We start from the raw sequence: 18404 nt of genomic DNA, 5'->3' as shown, positions 1-18404 counted from the left end.
CCAGCTGCATAATGATCTGCACAGTCTCTCTGCATTACTTGTATAACTGGTGGAAAAACAGAGATTGTAAGTTTAAACACAGCATCAATTTAAAAACAAGCAAAAATTTTATCCAGACTGATGCGGCCTACAGAACATATTAAATGCTGTGCAGACTGTATTGTTATCTGTTCTTTATATAGGCTCTTGCAGAGTAAAAATCCTTTTTTGATCTACTTCAGACTTTTGTTGGTCACGAGCAGGTAAACACAACAAATCTGTGCAGAAATACTGTTTCATCCCTAGGGGAATGCACAGCCCTCAGCCACTGCTGGAGAGCACAGCTCCAGCTCTGCTTCCCAGACAATTGCTAAGTAGACAAGGTGAAGCCCTTTTTTTTTTTGGAATGATCTGAAAACAAAACACTGGTGTTATACAAACAGTACAAAGTTTATTGCAGGATTGAGCTTTAATCTCTCGTGGTTGCTTATTGACAACAGAAAAATTAGAAGCTCAGTGAAAAGGCCTTTTCAACATCCTGTTTGTAAGCTGCCTTGAAACAGAGGATCTCACTGCTCCTCTCTCTAAAACCCAACGTAAGTCTTAAATGAGAGACAGCAAGGATTGGGTCTGGGTTGCTTAAAGTTCCCATTTATTCTGCTTGATTTATCTTTTGTGCTTCCTGATTTTGGCCTTCCTAAGCGCAGGAAGAAAAAAAGTCATGATTTGTGATTTGTGGTATATCAAGATATATGGTACATGAAATCTAGTGCTGTCAGCTGTGGTTGAATGTCGTGAAGACTTATGGAGACAGCTTGAGAGACTTTCACCACCTGACACCAGATACCTGCCAGGAGAGACGAAACAACACTGAAGAAATCAGTCAGGCTTCTTTTTCCAGGGATTCCCTCATTTTTTACTTTTGGCTAGCAGAGAATTATGCCCTAATTTTCAAGTTACACACTGGTATGTCGGTCAGTGAGATACTATATAGTGAGATGACTATATCTGTGTCAGGAGCGCACAACCTCAGAATCATGGGATGGGTTTTGGTGAAGCTTGCAGACCTGATAATCTGCTGTGGGAGGCTAATCTGGAAAGTAGGATATTTACTTTTTCCTGCACGCTTGCAGAGAAATCAGATCAGAACCACAGGTGTTTTAAAACTTCATGCTTTTGTATACCTTGAATAATACCTATTTAATCAGAGCCATGGAAGTAACTTAAACAATACAGAAGATTGATTTTGTCTTATGCTCTTTACATGTTTCCTTGTATATGGGTACAGTTGGCTAAAACATTAATTTGCATAGTTTTTAGACCTGGCTAGATCACAAGTATGTAAGTGCAGGCATTTAATAGTCAGCACTTCTGCTATTTTGCTGAGACATCTGGGCCTCACAGTGTCTCTTCTTTTCCCTGAAAGATCAAGTGCAATACTTAGAATTATTTTTCTTGTTGTGGAATTTGGTTTTTTGTGAGTGCTAAGATTGTCTGAATTTTGTATGCTCCCTTTCTAGTGTGTATCTGTGCTCTAGTATGCAATGCAGCCCAGAATGTATTTGTTACAAAAGAGAACCAAAGATCTGTAGAAAATACTTTGTGTTTGACCTTGACAGTGAGTCTGGCCATAGTTTTGCAATGCATTCATGCTGGAGCAGGATAGATGCAGACTCTGTGTTTACATGCTTCTGAATTTTATGGGCTTGCACTTAGTCACTGCTCTCCATAACTAATTGATTGGTCAGGCAGCCATCCTGAGGGAATCCAGCAAATGATGTTATGGGACTGCCTTTGAGGAGAATTATTGGAAAACATAATCCAGATAATTTTAAGATGGAATTTATGACAAAATTAGGTAACTGCTGTATCTTAAGATAGCAAGGGACTTCAAGTGTCCTCTTTTAGGCTTGTGTACATTAAGACAGAATAAGGAGAGGCATAAAGATGCAAGCTTCTTCCTAGCCTTATGTCTGCATCTACCAGCTTTCTCTATAGTAGGGCAGAAGACAGATAGCAAGATTTGCCTGCAATTAGATAAAATAGTTATTTGTACTGGGTAATCATAGCCTGAATAAGGGATAACTGGAGTTGGAAAGAAATTCTGATTCAAGAGGAATCTCAACAGGCTAAGGACCAGAGTCTACTCTTAGCTCCTGTAATTTTGTGGAGCTTCTTGAGGTCATCACACTTGCAAGATTAAGACTTTACATTTTAGGAAATGCCCAAATAAGTATCAGCCATGTAAATGATTGTATGTGGGAGACAGAACGTACCACAGACCAAGTTCAGCAAGCAGATGTATCTTGATGACTCAGATGTATCTTTTAAAATCACTTTGTGAGGGAGGTTGGATTAGCTGACTGAAGTCCCTTATTTTTGCTAACTCTGCCACAATTCTGTGACAACTAAGCAGGCATTTATGTCATTTTGGGCTTATTTTTCAAAAAAGATCAGAGCAAACTCAACATGCTGCCTTGGGGCTCTAAACTTGCATAAGAGCAATCTCGTCAGTATTTTGGGACACAAGTACAGGATATTTAGGATGTCATGTGAATAAATTAAATGTGTTCAGGGCCAGTGCCAAGTGAAGCAGTACTACTTCAAGATAATCCTGATCATGAGAGCTGCCTCAGTCATGTTCTTTATTCCCAATAGGAATATTTCCTATAAGGGCAACAGGAAATTTGTAAGTCAGCCAAATATATTGCAGACCAGCATGTGGTGTGTGATGTCTGTCCCTTGCCAGTTATGTATTTGGCATAGAAGACCAAATAGAAGGGAAGAAACCACAAGATAGAGGGGACCAAGGTTTTCATTAAATGACACTAGTGTTTCTGGAAGAGAGAATTACAGTTCAAAAATCTAATTTCCATGTTATTCTGTTCTCCAGGGTTTCCAGAGCATCTCTGTGCAATGGCTATGGTGTCTCTGTTGGACTTTGAAGCTTATGCAGAAAAATATTTACCTAAGATTGCTTGGGATTTCTTTGCATCAGGAGCAGATGAGAATAGCACCCGAGATGAAAACATCCTGGCATATAAAAGGTAACGTGGGGAAGAAGTGGAGGTGTTGTGCTGGAAGCTTTTAAACTATGTTTGTGTACAAGTGTTTGCATTTCATACACAATGATTCCTAACACCTTGCTTGCCCTTATCTGAACAATATATGCTGTGTGCTATGGTGCTACCCTCCATAAGGCTCAAATTGCATAAAACACAAGGGATGCTGAGGATGCAGGCACATGGTGTGGTGTGTTTGGTACGGTATGACAGGAAAAGGAATGTGTGGATATAACACAATGTGATGCAATGTGTAGCATGTGGCCAGTTGTAGGAAGCCTGCAACTAGTGCGAGATTTGGAAAATATGCTGTGGACACTGAGGTCAGGTACAATGTACAATGAGTACAGGCATGATTGCTAAGTGAAAGACAGAGACCTGGGACTTGGCTGCAAGTAGAAATAATCTGTGGGATGGACAATAGGAGAACAAGGAAGGTAAACCGTGGCAGTCTGAAGTGGGAGTGTAAAAATGAAGTACTGTGACCAGTGGGCAAGAGTATGGGATTAATGACAGCTGGTAGTGGCAGAACTGCTAGCTGAATTGGCAAGAAAAAGGATGAAGGGCCTTTTTATATGCTCATTTCTTTATTAGCTCTGATTGCTGCATTTCAATGGGTAAAAGTAGACATGGTTTCCACAGAGCTTGAAAAGCAGAGAAGCCACCAGGCAACTACCATCCTGAAGGGTGCTTTATTTCTATTGCCTTGCAGGATTCGTTTTCGGCCACGTATGCTGAGAGATGTGTCTATACTGGACACTAGGACGAAAATCCTGGGGATGGAAATCAGCTTTCCAGTAGGAATAGCCCCGACTGGCTTCCACCAACTAGCATGGCCTGATGGAGAGAAAAGCACAGCCAGAGGTACATTTTTGCTTTGCTATCATGTAGCAAATGTGATTTGTGAAATAAAATAAAATAAAATTAAAATAAAATAAAATAAAATAAAATAAAACAAAACAACATTGTTTTTCCAGCTTCACAGGTGAGGAACTGTTAAGGTAGTTTGAAGTATGACTGAGCAAAGTGCTCAGATTCCAAAGGACAAACCTTATTTCACCCTTGTTTATGAATGACCACAGAGCAGGAGAAGCTAAGTATTGCTGCACTTCTTCAGCTGCCACTGTTACCAGATCAGCCCTATATTGCCTCTGAGTCAGAAACTATGGACACGTTGTTGTGCTACACCAAGGGGCCACACAGTCTCAGGGGCTTTAGGTAGGACATAAAGAGGTGGACAAGACTCAGCCTGTATATTCCTCAGTGTTGATCAGAACAGTGTCAGCCTTGGTGAAAAGCAGGGCCTCTCTGCATAATCATATGTTAAGTTTGGAGAGCAACAAGTGTTTTTTGTTTTTTTTTTCCTGTGTGCATTTCTGTGTACACTGAGCATTTGCATGTGCATTCCTACAAGGAAGCAGACATGCTTCCATGCAAGAGGATGAAGGCCCTGTTTTTTAAAAAATTACTAAGATCATAGAATCATAGAATGTATTAGGTCAGAAGGGATCTTTAAAAATCATCCATTTCCAATCCCCCCTGCTCTGGACAAGGACACCTCCTACCTGGTCAAGCTGGCCAGGGCCCCATCCAATCTGGCTTTGAACACCTTTGGGGATGGGGTACCCATAGCTTCTCTGGGCAGCCTGTGCCAGTGCTTCAGAATGTTCTGAATAAAGAATTTCTTCCCAACATCTAAGCTAAATCTCCCCTCTTTTAGTTTAATACTACTCTTGTTTTCCCATCACTATCAGGTTGTGTAAAAATCATCCTCTTATGTACTGGAAGGCCACAATGAGCTCTCCCCACAGCCTTCTATTCTCCAGGATGATCAAGCCCAGCTCCCTTAACCTTTCCTCTTAGGAGAGGTGCTCCAGCCCTCTGATTGTCTTCATGGCCCTTCTCTGGACCTGCTCCAATGACTCCTAATCCTTCCTGTACTGGGAGACCCAGGTCTGGGTGCAGCACTGCAGATGGATCCTCTCCAGGGCAGAGCAGAGGAGAACAATCACCTCCCTTGTACTAAGTTTGAGAAATGAAAGCAACAGTTGGTAATTTACCTTAATTCTCTAAACATGATCCTACAACAGCATGTGGCAAAGTCAGCTGTTTTTAATGTGTGAGATGTATTTGCCAGCTGGCAGACCTTTGTCTTTGGTAGGATATACAAACAACAGGAGTTCACGTTTTCCCTGTGAACAATGTACAAACAGAAAATCATAGCCATTGTCTGGCAGCGATGCTCAAGTGACCTTCATTCTGATTATTTTTCAATACCTCACAAAGCGGCCAAAGCGATGGGCACCTGTTACATTGCCAGCACCTACTCTACCTGCTCGCTGGAAGAGATCACTGCAGCTGCTCCTGGTGGCTTTCGGTGGTTCCAGCTCTACATCCACCGCAACAGGACAGTCTCTAGGCAATTGGTCCAACAGGCAGAGGCCTTGGGCTTCCAGGGCCTCGTCCTCACTGTGGATCTGCCCTACACTGGCAAAAGGCGCAATGATGTCCGTAATGGCTTCCGACTTCCTCCCCACATGAAACTGAAGAACTTGGAGGGAGCCTTTGAGGTTTGTGAAATGATCTCCTTCTGTCATTCCTTGTGTTGGTGTGTACCACATGAGACAAAACCACTGCGTAACTGCTGCTTCGGTATCTGCTACATCTTGGACAAAGATTTTCCCCTCCTTTTTCTGCAGCCTTCTAGCTTGACCTCCTGCCAGCCTGGCTACTGGCTCTAAGATCCCAGTGCAGCTTCCTCAGAGACACTGATTTTCATCCTCATTGTTGTCATCTAGAAATGCACGCTTTAAAACACTGTTAAACATGATTGCTAGAGGTTTAATTAATCTCTTCTAGGGCAGGGGAAGAATTCAAGTCTCTGTTGTTACAGTACAGATGTGGTTTTGTTCTGTTTCATGGCTGTAGGGAAATGACCGATCTGAGTACGGACTGCCACCCAACAGCCTGGATCCTTCGGTCACCTGGGATGATATCTACTGGCTGAGGAGCCTGACTCACCTGCCCATTGTCATCAAAGGGATCTTGACTAAAGAAGATGCAGAGCTCGCAGTGAGGCATGGAGTTCAGGGAATTATCGTGTCCAACCATGGCGGAAGGCAACTGGATGGAGCACCTGCCACTGTAAGTGAGAAAATGGATGTCCCATGAGTATTGTGTGCCTGTTTGTGCCAACTTGGCTACTGGCACACAAATCTTACTAAATATGCCTCTGGTAGACTTGTGTGTTGCACATCTGCAGACATATGCAGATATGCTATAGATTTAAGCAACTGAGGTGCTTGCCTCAACATGGGCTGCCTACTCAAGTATTTCCTCAGTGTCACAGGAAGGGTCTATAACCATCACTGGTCTCCCATTACTGTAGCAAAATTGCTGGCTTAACTTAATAAAAATTTTCATCGTGAGCTGATGCAGTGCACACATGTTCTTCTTACACTGCATGAAAAATAAAACAAAGCTCTGGAACCAAAAATGTGTAAATGAGAGAATAATGTACTCTCATTGTTCACATATGCTAAAACATGCACAAACAGTGCAACTAGATTTAGTGAGAGATCTGTTTGCATCATTGTAGACTCAGGTCTAAATAGGAATCCTGACTTCATGAAGCCAGGGGAAAAAAAAAAAAAAAAAAAAAAGTATAATTTATCCAGAGAAAAATTCTCCCACTTTTTAATCTGTACCAAGAAATAACAGTTTTTTGGTCTTATGTATACTTCACTGCTTTAATTTTGTTTCCATTTTTCCAACTGCTCTTAATTTACATGTCTGTATTGCAGTTTCATATTCTTACAGATTTTTTTGTTTGTTTGTTTGCTTTGTTTTGTTTTCCTCTGTAAAATAAAATTAGTGCCAGGAAATTCTCTTTTATGTTGAGGGTGATAATAATAAATAATTTTTCTAAATGTTATAGACATAATAATGGAAATGATGTTCATGTAAATTTTCTTTCATGCACAGACGAAACAGTGGATACTTAGTTCAGCACTCCTCTGGTTCCAAATCTGGCAACAGAGGCTACTGCCAGTGCTCTTGGTGAGCTACTCTTGGAAAATTTCAGACCCAAAATTTTCAGCTTGAAATTCTGAAAAGTGACGACTAATTGGAAAAATCTATTCAGTGATCTTAGTTGTAGCTGCCTTCATTAAGAAGATGAGAATCAAGGAAGAGAGTGTAAGAGACTAAAGAAAAGAACCTCTTTGAGTTTGCTGTGGAGAGTTAATTGTGTTTCGTGCAAGGTCATGCCACTGTGATAGTGCCCTTGGGACTAGAACCAGTTCTCTGCATGGTGCTGCTCTGTGCTACCAGCCTAGCACTGCAGAAAAGACCTCAGGGAATCAAGAGATGTAGCTTGAAGGAAACAGTATATATTGATTGTGCTGCATAGCTAATGAAATCCTTCATAGCTGCTTTATGTGTTTTCAGGAGGTTTTCTATGGGTGGTCACTAGGATTGGGATGAAATGTGAGTTTGGCAATTCAGACAGTTGTAGAGAGAAGTCTAACACTCTTCTTACAATAGTATAATTCATCATTGTCTCAAATGAAAGTAAGATACTAAAAAATATTATTTCTATTGAAATTTATTGTTTAAATCTCAAAAATAACCAACACCAAAATCAAGTGAAAATGTTACTTTTTCACATATAGGAATATCCATATAAACAAAACTATCTGGCAAAAAAAGCAAGGACAAGCACTGTATTGTACAGTTTTTGGTACTGAGTTATTTATGATGCCTTTCCATATTTCATTTTGAGAGCTTATTCTGTTCTAGTATACTTGTCTGTCTGTGTGGGATATTACCTCTTTGTCTTGAGCCCAAAAGATGAGCCTAAGTTGCAAATGGCTTCTTCTTTCCAGATAGATGCTCTGGTTGAAGTTGTGGAGGCAGTACGAGGCAGAGTTGAAGTTTATTTAGATGGTGGTATACGGAAAGGAAGCGACGTATTGAAAGCACTGGCATTGGGAGCAAAATGTGTCTTTATTGGAAGACCAGCTTTATGGGGTCTGGCTTACAAGGTGAGTAAAAAGGTTTGAGCCTACATCAAGGAATCATGGAATCATAGAAGAGTTGGTGTTGGCAGGTCCCTTTGGGTCCATCTGGTCCAATCCCTACTCCAACTGGAACAAGTAGAGCAGGGTGCCCAAGGCCACATCCAGGTAGCTTCTGGAGATCTTGTTGAACCTAATGAGATCCAACAAGACCATGTGCAAGATGTTGCTCTTGGGTCAGAACAACCCCAAATATGGTTAATGAATGGGAGAAGAACTCCTTGAGAGCAGCTCTGTGGAGAAAGACTTGGGGTTCCTGGTGGATGAAAAGCTGAACATGAGCCAGCAGTGTGTACTTGCAGCCCAGAAAACCAACTACGCAGACTCCACCTAAAGAGGGGTGGCCAGCAGAAGGAGGGAGGTAGTTTGTCCCTCTCTGCTCCGTCCTTGTGAGGCTCGACCTGAAGTGGGGCCATCCAGGCCTGAGGCCCCTCAATATTAGAAAGACATGAAGCTGTTGAAGAGCCCAAAGGAGGGCCAGGAAGATGAAGAAATGTTGAGGGAGGTGGACTAATTCAGCTTTGAGAAGAGAAGGCTTTGGGGAAACCTCGTTGCAGACTTTCAATACTTGAGTCATCTGTACAGCACAGAAGTGCTTTGTGGTGGTCAGAGGGGCACCACAGGGGAGTTTGTGTCCATTGCCTGGCACTGGACACCGAGAAGAGCCTGACTCTACCTACACTGAACCCTCTCCTCAAGCATTTATATACACTGATGAGATTCCCTTGAGTCTTCTCTATGCTAAACAGTCCCAGGTTGCATGTCTATCCTCAAACTCCCCTAGACTCCATAGGTGTTATTCGACATTCTTATAGAAACAGTTCAATCTTAAGTATTTTTGTTGTTGGATTTTAAGTGGCATTGCTACAAATTGAATCAAACATAGACGCTTTGTTTCATTTAAAAGTACACTGGATTTTATGATTTAAAATATGGTTTTGAAACCAATAGCGTTGTTCTTTGGGCTTTGATTTCTTGGCATTGAAGATTGATGTTAAAATACTGCAGGAATCAGGACCATCAGTGCATTTGAAAGCTGGAGACAAGCTTATTTTCCATAAAAATGAGTCTGAAAATTTTATTTGCTGCCAGCCTGTTCAAAGACAATCTATGGTTTTGACACAGATTTCATAGTGGTATTATGGATTCTTTAGAAATACATATGGAACTTTTTACTGCTGATACTGAGAACATTTTGGACAAGACAGAACACAGCACAAGTCCTGGAGGCGACTAAGTGTGCCACTACTGTCTCAATTCCAGTTTTGTTACTTCTTAACTATTAGCATATTGCTGTGATCCAGAATCATGAATGAGGCTTCTGATGCAGAAAGTTAACATAATATTTAACATAAAGTTATAAAAATAAAGTTAACTAAACATAAATATAAATAATACAAAGTTAATATATAGTTAAAATAATATTTAAAATGTAATTATACAAGTGTTATTTGCTTTGATAAGCTTCGGCTTTTTAGCTTATGAATTGCAGCTTTAAAGCTTTATCTTGAGAAGAAAACACATTTTTATTGTCTAGATACATTTTTTGTCTTTGAAATGAGACTTCCATCCAGTAGTGTGGTTACTGCGGCTTTGAGTAAGAAATCACTTGAGTCTTGCAAGAAATATGGGATAGGTGTCAGCTCTCTTTCTTTTGCCAGTAAACAGTGAAAAAAGGGCCCGTCATAGAGTCATGTGGTCATAGAATCATTAAAGTTGGAAAAGACCTCTAACATCATCACCTTATGTACCATCACCACCATGACCACAAAACCATGTCCTTCAGTGCCACTTCTACACATTTCTTGAACACGTCCAGGGACAGTAACTCCACCACCTTTCTGGGCACCCTGTGCCAGTGCTTCACCACTCTTTTCAAGAACAAATGTTTCCTAATACCAAAATGAACTTCCCCTGTTGCAACTTAAGGCCATTCTCTCTCATCCTATCACTGTCACCTGGGAGAAGAGGGTGACTCCACCTCATCACCACCTCCCTTCAGCTAGCTGTAGTGAAGGATGAGATCTTCCCTGAGCTTCCTCTTCTCCAGACTGAACAATCCCAGTTCCCTCAGCTGCTCCCCATAAGACTTGTGCTCCAGACCCTTCACCACTATCATTGCTGTTCTCTGCACACAGTCCAAGGCCTTGATGTCCTTCTTGTAGTGATGGGCCCAAAATTGAGCACAGTACTTGAGGTGCGACCTCATGCTGCTGTGATTTGCCTACCTATATTTTCAATAATGCAAACAGGCAAGAGATGGGATTTGTTTTATAGTTCAGTGTTTTAGTGTTATATTTCTTAGAGTATTCCTAAAAATGTTCTTCAGTGGGATTATCCTAGCATACAATAGAGGAAGGACACATGAAAGCTGTGATATAGGCTGTACCCAAAGCATTATTTGTTGCAAGAAGTAAAAAATTAAAAACATACCTGACTAAATTAAAGTTTTTAAAGCTTTACCATACGTGAAACTCTCATTATATCACAAAATACTGTCAGCATTGCAAGACTTGACATTTTAAAACAAGCCCACTGGTGAAGTTAGCTGAAAACTAAAAAAAAATCCTAACAGTTAGAAAATGTCAGAAGTGATAAACAGCTTTGTTTTCCTTCCCTGTTCAGATGTATCCCAAAAGGAAAAACATCTGAATTAATCTGCGATGAGCTGAGCACATCCAGCATATCATTTTAATCATTCATCTGCTCGAGAGACGGGAATTGGCACTGCCTTGAGGGACTGTCCCAGTTCTCACTGTGCAAGCATCCTGCAGCACTGATCTGTGCCAGTGCTCCTTTTGCCCTGACTGTTTTCTTTGTTAGAGCAGGGTGAAGAAGGTCTTCAAGATGTTCTGAGGATTCTGCATGATGAGTTTCGTTTGTCCATGGCCTTAGCTGGTAAGCATTTGGCAGGTGGTTTGTAATTGGTGACACAGAGGTTTGACACACAACTGGAGCTCCACGTGCAAGGCATTTAAATCATAAGCCTGATGGTCACAGAAAAGGAATCCATGTGAAATTACATTGTGCTGGTTCTGGTTGTTATATTTAAGATGATGCTGTAGCTCCTGCAAAACTACTTTGCACTACTTTGCATCTGAGATATCACAGCAATGATGTTTGCAAGGAAGTACATTAAAGCAGATTTCTGGTCAAATTTAAACTAATGAAACGTAAATGTAAATGAAATGTAAAACTGCCAAATAGAGCTGAGCAAAAGTTGGAATTTCTGTTTTGATGGGAACTGTACTGTTGTCTTTTTTTTTTTTTTTTTTAACACATGGAAAATTCAGAAAAAAAGCAGATTTTTTCTCTGTCTATTGCAGAGTATGGCCTAAATATACTGATTCTAATCTCTGCATTTCACATGCTTAAAATCTTCTCTCTCCTCTGAGATTTTACTGTTGTCCCTACTTCAGTATCTTACCTGTGCTCCCACCTCTATTTGCCATGTTTGACCCTGTGTTGAAAAGCAAATTTGCAGTCTGGATTCCAATTACGTACATGAACAAGTAGAGCAATAGGGTCCAGTGCAGAAGTATTTAAACATCAACAAAAAGGTCCTGTTGCAATTCTAATAATGTTTTAAAGACTTTCCTTTTTCAGTGACTATAAACTCAATTGGACAGCAATGCTGACTAGAAGACTGGGATTGAAATCCCACGTCATGGGTTTCTTCATATGTTTCTTCAGAGGTTTCTTCATAGTCTGCTTTTTGGGTGGCTACTTTTTCACTAGTAAAGATTACTACAAGTTTTTTCCAAAAGTCTCTTATACTTGCAAACGGGCACCAAACTCATGAAGAATTGTTGGTTGGGGATTTTTGGAAGGACTGTGAAATTCTACTCAGATTTGACCAAATGAAACAACACTGTAAATCTCTGTCTCCAGTCACTTGGCTCTCAGCCCTCTGTCCTTTCTGTCTTCTTTCACTTCTGGCTGAATCAGATAGTTCCCTACTACTCCCTACTATTGGAGTGAGAATTTTTTAATTTTATTTTTATTTTTTTACTATGTACAACTCTTCTTGTGTTGGAAGCCCTGTGCTTAACCTCAAAGGAGAAGGTGCCATTGAGTGACAGGGACCTGAGTAGTTGAGATGCCAAGCTGCCCATACGTAGCTCACACAAGATGAGGCCTATAGGCTATGAGTCAGAGACGTTTTATCTGCAGACCTTTCTCTCTCACTAATGTGTTTCATTTCTTCATCTATTTCAGGCTGTGCCAGCATCTCTGAAATTGGCCAAGACCTGGTTCAGTTTTCAAAGCTGTAAACAGTCTCCTGCAACACCTGAGCATAAGAAGCCAATGGCTGAAGTTCCACAACAGACTGAAGAAAGAGAAAGAAGTGAAAATGTTGAGTATATAACATGACTGAGAAGGACTTCAGGAAACTCCTGAGGCTGTTGGGAAAGGCTCTCTGCATTAGCAGCAATCACTACTTGCTTTTTTGAGACCAGTGACTTCTTTAACACTTCAGATAGATTATACCTGTTTAAATACATATAATTTAAAGTGACTAATTCCTGACATTTTCTGTGTTGGGCTTTACTCCCAAATATCAGTTCTTTCTGGCAGTCAGATTGCAGTCTGACTGCAGCTCAAGCTACATGCTTCTCTACTCCAGGCAGTACTGTGGCTGTACCCTCCATAGCCTGGGCTTTCCTGGATGAATTCATAGCAGGTACGGAAACTAGATAAATCAGATAACAGACACCATATCTCCCCTTTAATGTGGAGTAGATATTGTCTTCTTCAGAATGTAGAGAAACACATCAAAACAATAGGCTCTGCTCCCTGCAGAGCACATCTCCTCCTGAAGACGGTTAATACGGTCTGTACACTCGTAAGAACAGTGGTCAAGATGCATAAATGTACCAGATAAATGGATCAGATGCTCCTGACTTCCTGGTCTTTTTGCCTATAGATGAGTTATTGCAGATAGGTAGAAGCTGCTGGTACCACCTCAGCAGTACACATTTTTCAGTCCCAGACCTGCTGCCATACAAGAAGCATACACCTCTGAGGAGCAGAAATGCATGTTCATTGGTTCCCTGTCACTGAGAGTTCCCTGTCCCTTCCCATGAGGAAGCACATCCTTGCCTGTGCCACCCCCTGGTCATCAGTGGTGGTGATGTCCTCTTTCACATGGATATTTCTTTTTCAGTCTCATTCCTTAGAACACAATCTTCAGTGACACCACTGAGTCTTTCCTTTCCCTTTCTTCTTTATTCCATCTCCTCTCATCATCTCACTGCCCCTGTCAATCCCCCCTCTCCATTATTTTGATTATATTTCTTCAGAAATATTTCAGTTCTCACCTAGGCTACTATTTTTATACATCACCAGATACCACAAGCCCCCAGTGTCACACAGCTTTGCAGATCTCTGAAAAGTGGCCACAACCTCCTCTCTCCATACTCCTAAAATTGGCTGCTATCTCCTGCCAATGTCTGACTCCATGCTTCCAGTCTGTTTTTGCTATCTCAATCACACGTTCCCACCAGGCTCTTACAAAGTGGTTTGCATGTTTCATTTCCATACATCGCAGTGGCACTTATTTTTGTGCTATTTGTAATTAGCTTTAGCCTCTGGAGTACCAAGAAGGTGGTTTTCAGCAATTTTCTTTCCCAAATACTCCAGCTACGACATACTGCCACTAAAGATGTGTTTGAGCTCATCTGCCTAGGAGGAGCTCAACAATTATTAATCTTTGTGTAATGCTGTCCAAGTATAGCCATAAACAGAATTCATCTAAAACAGCTGAAACTGTTGCATGGTCTTTTGGTCTTTCTTATAAATATGTTGTGATGTTGTGTAAATCAATGGGGAATCAGTCCAGTTTAACTGGAAACAAGCTTAATCTCTGTAAAGACTTCAGCTGATTTAACTACTCAGGCTTAATCAAGTCTTTTAAATAGGCCTAGGTAAACTACCTGTGAAAACTGATAATGTGTTTCATCTTTAAAAATGCAATAAAAATATCTGCTAAGACACCTGACTCCTTGCTTTCCCTAAAGGAAATTTTAAGGCCAGACAGCCACTGTTGTTTTTTTTCTTTTTTTTTTTTTGGATGAAGTATGCTGAGAACACCAAATGTCATTTAATGCCAGAGGGGTGCCAAGATCCTGGGTACATCCTCTATTTCATGCACCTCCCATTTTTCCCATGCACACAAGAAGCCATTTCTTGTACACCTGCAGCTATTTTCTTCTTTCTCCTCTCTGCTAATCACCTGGTTTTGCAAGAATAGGAGAGACTGAGTCATGTCAAACAGGACTCAGCTGATGTGAAGATACATGAATCCAGAACTGCTGCCCAAGTCTCCACCACCCAGCTGGTGCCTCAACCTGCAGGACTCAAAAAAATCCCACCAGGCCCTACTGCTGCCTTTTTGGTGCACATAGAAGTGCTGCAGGTAATGTCTGTTATCTGCCTGCTCCCTGGCATTCTAGCCGCTGTGCAGGGATTAGGAACTGATGGTGAAATAAAAGGAGATTTAAGGACTCACATGATACATAAGAGGTAAAAGTAAGATTGTCTGTAGTCTGTAGTAAATTTTAAGCCAACACAATCACCAGATTCTGTAATTATTTTGCTTGTTATTGCAGAAGAGCCATACATTTTAATATGAATATAGTTGTAGTGCAAAGGCAATTCTGGAAGAGTGAGTAGAGTTCTGCCCAGGGTGCTGGTGTGGGACTCAGGAGGTCCAACATTTCTACTTTTTCTCTGCTGGATGTTCTCCAGATTTTTCTGAGTTGTACATCCAGGGAACAGAAACACAGAGTAATGATGAAACCTGCTGGACCTTCCAACATCCTGCCACACCAGTTTTGTGCAGCTCTCTGTTTTAAGACAATAGACTTCAGAGCTGTTATGTACGTTGTCCCCTGCCATCCCTTCCCTTCCACAGCCAAGAGGATTTTAAGAACTGAGCAGTATCATCAACCAAGACTATAATTCCACTGTTAATTCTTCAATGTACAAATGAGGGTCTAAGGAGAAGGGAAGATTTTCCTTGTCAAGCCTGTGCTAGTGTCACACAACAGTGACTAGTAGTGAAGGAAAGGGATCTGAGTGCCCTAGCTGTACTCTCCCATAGTGCCGTGGGCATCAGTTTATTCCAGTGGGATGCAGATCAGTTGCCAAGAAGAAATGGAAAAAGTTTGCACCATTGCACTTTTGGTCACATACATCCAGTTCACAGCAGCGAGCTGAGCAGCTGGTAGCAGTCACATTGCCCACTTCCCTTGGAGCCAAGCTACCAAGAACTGACCTTCTGCGTATGCCCTACTTAAAAGTGTCCTTAGGCAGACAGAAAAGAGATGTTAGTTCATGCTGTTTAGACTTGAATTTCTCACAGAGATAAGAGTGGCTGCAGTAATCCTGCAGAGGCCTTCACATGGAGGCCTTTCTCTCTGTTCCAGTAAAAACAAACCTTGTGGGCAGACTCACAGCCAGGAAGATAAGACTCATGAATAATAACACATCACACCCTTTGATGGACTTCAAGGCTGTACAAGAGGAGACCACACGGGCTGAGTTTGTTAATCTTAGCTTTGGAAGGTTAAAGCTGATGGAGGGGATCTTACCATTGCCTTCTACTACACAAGTGTGGGGACACAGAATCTGCAGCCAAATTTCTTGCTTGTGCACAGAAAAAGGATGAAAGGCAGTGGGTGCAAGTTGCAATGTGAGAAGTTCCAATTTGAAATTAGTGCAGGAAAATTTGTCATGAGAGTGCTCACATTCTGCAATAGGAACCCAGAGGCTTCAAGATATCTACATCCATAGAGGTATTCAGAGCCGAACTGCCCAAGGCCCTGAGCAACTTCACTTAACCTGCAGCTGCTTTGAGATCTCCAGAGGCTTCTTCCAATCTAAATTGTAGGGGAACATCAATTTAATCACAAAATAAGAGCAATACATCAAATCTGTACCCTGCCTTACTATCATGGGGCTTCTGAGGCAGCACATAAATCTCTGCTGAAGAGGTGTCAGAATGCATTTTCTCAGGAAAAAAAGAAAAATATTTGGTGAATGAACTTAAAAGAAGAGCTCATGGGATTCCATCAGGCTGAGACAGTGTTGTACAATCCTATTCCTCAAGTTTTCCAAGATTTTGGAATAAATCTTTGCCAATGCACACCAAAGACACACTCTGTCCTGTTGCTTTCTGCGTGTGACTGTTGTATCTCTCATAAAAATTCAAGCAAGATCAAATATTCCAAAAAAGCTGTATCCAGAAAGACTGTAAACATGTATGCATGTACTCAAACCCTGCTGCTTCTCAACATCCCAGAAGGATGTGGCAGAAAGAGGCAGTCAGGCAATTTACAAGAATGTTTATCTGCAAAATGGATCCAAATTAAACATTTTTCTTTGGCATATGTTGCAAATTTCTCTGACCTTTAAAAGTGTAATTTACCCATCAATTACACTTGAGAAAATACACTTCTACCTAAAATTAAAGGGAAAATGAGACTAAATGTTAATTTCTAGTTAATTGCTCAACACATTTGCTGCAACACATATGAAAAAAGAATACTAAAGTTCTAATCCTGAAGATTAAGTAACAAAAGCTTACATTCACTTTCTCCCTTCTGCCAAAAGAAACTGATACTACTGAGATAGGAGGGTTTGGTTTTGCTTTTTGGTCAAGCCTGAATGCACAGAAACATTGAGTGCTCTTAAGGTGGTCATCATTAGACTTTGGTTGATGTGCCTTAAAACTGTTCTCCAGTGTGTGAAGTTGTGATAACGCAGAATTTCATTAAGCATAGTTGTCCAAAAGTTAATTATTTAAGTATTGTTTCTCCCTGTCAATTTGTAATCAGAGAGAATGAAAAATGTTTCCAGGTAACAGAGCCCCCTGTCTGGAGGGAAGAAGCTTTCCTTAAGTAAATCTACATCTCAAAGCATACCCTCCTTCCCAGAGTTGCCAGCATGTAGGCATTTTGAGCGTACAGGCATATCATGTTAAGAAGCATGTTCACTCGATATGAAAAACATGTGATTTTTCATGGCTTTTTTTCTTGGTCACAATTACTCTATGTTTAGACAGTAAAAGGTCCAGTTAAAATAATACACGTGTCTTTGATTTTCTCTGCTTCAGCTGTCATCACTCTGGACCCCAGGCACAATCTAGTGACCTCCTTCCTCAACCCTTAAGGTTTTCTGCCCAAAGGGATGGGATCTCTCCTTCTTTTCCTGCTCCTTGATAGCTCCGTTTGCCTGATTGCACAATAACAAATTAACCTCCTGTAAAAGTGTAATTATTTTATGCCACCTAAAACTTCTGTGTGTTGCAAAGGTTATTGTGTTTATTCCTTCTGGTATCATGATTCAGTTTGTTCTCATTGCTGATGTGATTTTTTTTCTTCATTTCTCCATCAGCCAACTGTTACCCCAAAGCATTTTTGTCATGGTAAGCAGCCAAAAACCTGGAGCACCAACACAGTTCCTGGGCCAGTATACTGGGGGACATGGGTGCAATGGGACACAATAGGTTGCATTTATACCAGATGACCTGCTTGGTCTATATGTGCAGCAATTCTCCCAGAGGAGCCAAAATCCACAAGCTCTAATTTTCTGAAACATGACTTTTGGACATCCACTCTTAGACTGTGTACAGCAGGAAAATGTCAGATTGTGAAGGCCTTGTTTTGTGATAAAGCCAAGGAGGAGGAAGACAACATAGTTAAAAAATGACTAACTTGGTACACACTGTTAAATTATGGTTTGGTTTACAAATCCCAAAGCCACAATATAGCCTTGAATTCTTTCAAGTTGTTCCTGATGGTCAGGAGTCTGGTGTGCTCTCAACTCACTGCTCAGGGAAGCTGCTCCATAAGTTCCAGCTAAGTTTGGGCATAATGGTAGGTAAGCACGGTGTAGGAAAATGTCTCATATCCTAAGAGGCTCCATTGTGTTGACTCTTTTTATAATACACCTTTAGAGCATTTTTTTTTTGCTTTCTAAAGTTAACTTATGAAGCACCACTTGCAAGTCTTTATACAGTACATTTTTCCTTGCAAATTGTGCAAACTTTGCTGCACAAAACTAATTTGCACCAGATTCTGATAAGAAGACACAAAATCAAGGTCCTATCTGAGAGGAGCCAAGGAAAGAAACACAGATAAAATTTATTATTATTTTTTTTTTTAAAAGCTTTTTTGGGGTCAGGAAGGGATTTCAAGGACAGTGTCATTGAAACAGTTGCCAAAATTTTATCACATGTCAGCTAGAAGCTCTATTCTCCTGGAACAAAGATGGTTTTGTT

At 40.9% G+C, this 18404-nt stretch overlaps 2 protein-coding genes across 4 annotated transcripts in view; both read left to right on the top strand.

The window, feature by feature from the left end:
* LOC128090444 (uncharacterized) overlaps nt 1-18404 on the top strand; it is a 305355-nt gene that overhangs the window by 271055 nt on the left and 15896 nt on the right. The window lies entirely within an intron of this gene.
* HAO2 (hydroxyacid oxidase 2) lies at nt 453-14113 on the top strand. Of its 2 annotated transcripts, none has more exons than XM_052702786.1 (8): nt 453-575; nt 2873-3026; nt 3754-3905; nt 5328-5611; nt 5970-6185; nt 7928-8086; nt 10948-11017; nt 12338-14113. In XM_052702786.1, exons 2-8 carry the CDS (start codon nt 2896-2898, stop codon nt 12391-12393), a joined length of 1068 nt encoding a protein of 355 aa, XP_052558746.1. In that variant the 5' UTR covers nt 453-575; nt 2873-2895; the 3' UTR covers nt 12394-14113. The 2 variants fall into 2 exon arrangements, with proteins under 2 accessions (XP_052558746.1, XP_052558756.1); XM_052702796.1 differs by having other exon boundaries at nt 10943-11017.

This window comes from Tympanuchus pallidicinctus, unplaced genomic scaffold (assembly GCF_026119805.1).
Source record: "Tympanuchus pallidicinctus isolate F22 unplaced genomic scaffold, pur_lepc_1.0 scaffold10, whole genome shotgun sequence".
NCBI classification, from domain to species: Eukaryota; Metazoa; Chordata; class Aves; order Galliformes; family Phasianidae; genus Tympanuchus; species Tympanuchus pallidicinctus.
This window is presented reverse-complemented; position numbering and strand designations above follow the sequence as displayed.

Bases quoted from the DNA above. Each gene is read 5' to 3' on its own strand.
- HAO2 (XM_052702786.1), top strand. From the start codon at position 2,896: ATGGCTATGGTGTCTCTGTTGGACTTTGAAGCTTATGCAGAAAAATAT. The intron at 3,027-3,753 runs GTAACGTGGGGA...ATTGCCTTGCAG, and splicing joins AACATCCTGGCATATAAAAG to GATTCGTTTTCGGCCACGTA. The intron at 3,906-5,327 runs GTACATTTTTGC...TACCTCACAAAG, and splicing joins AGAGAAAAGCACAGCCAGAG to CGGCCAAAGCGATGGGCACC.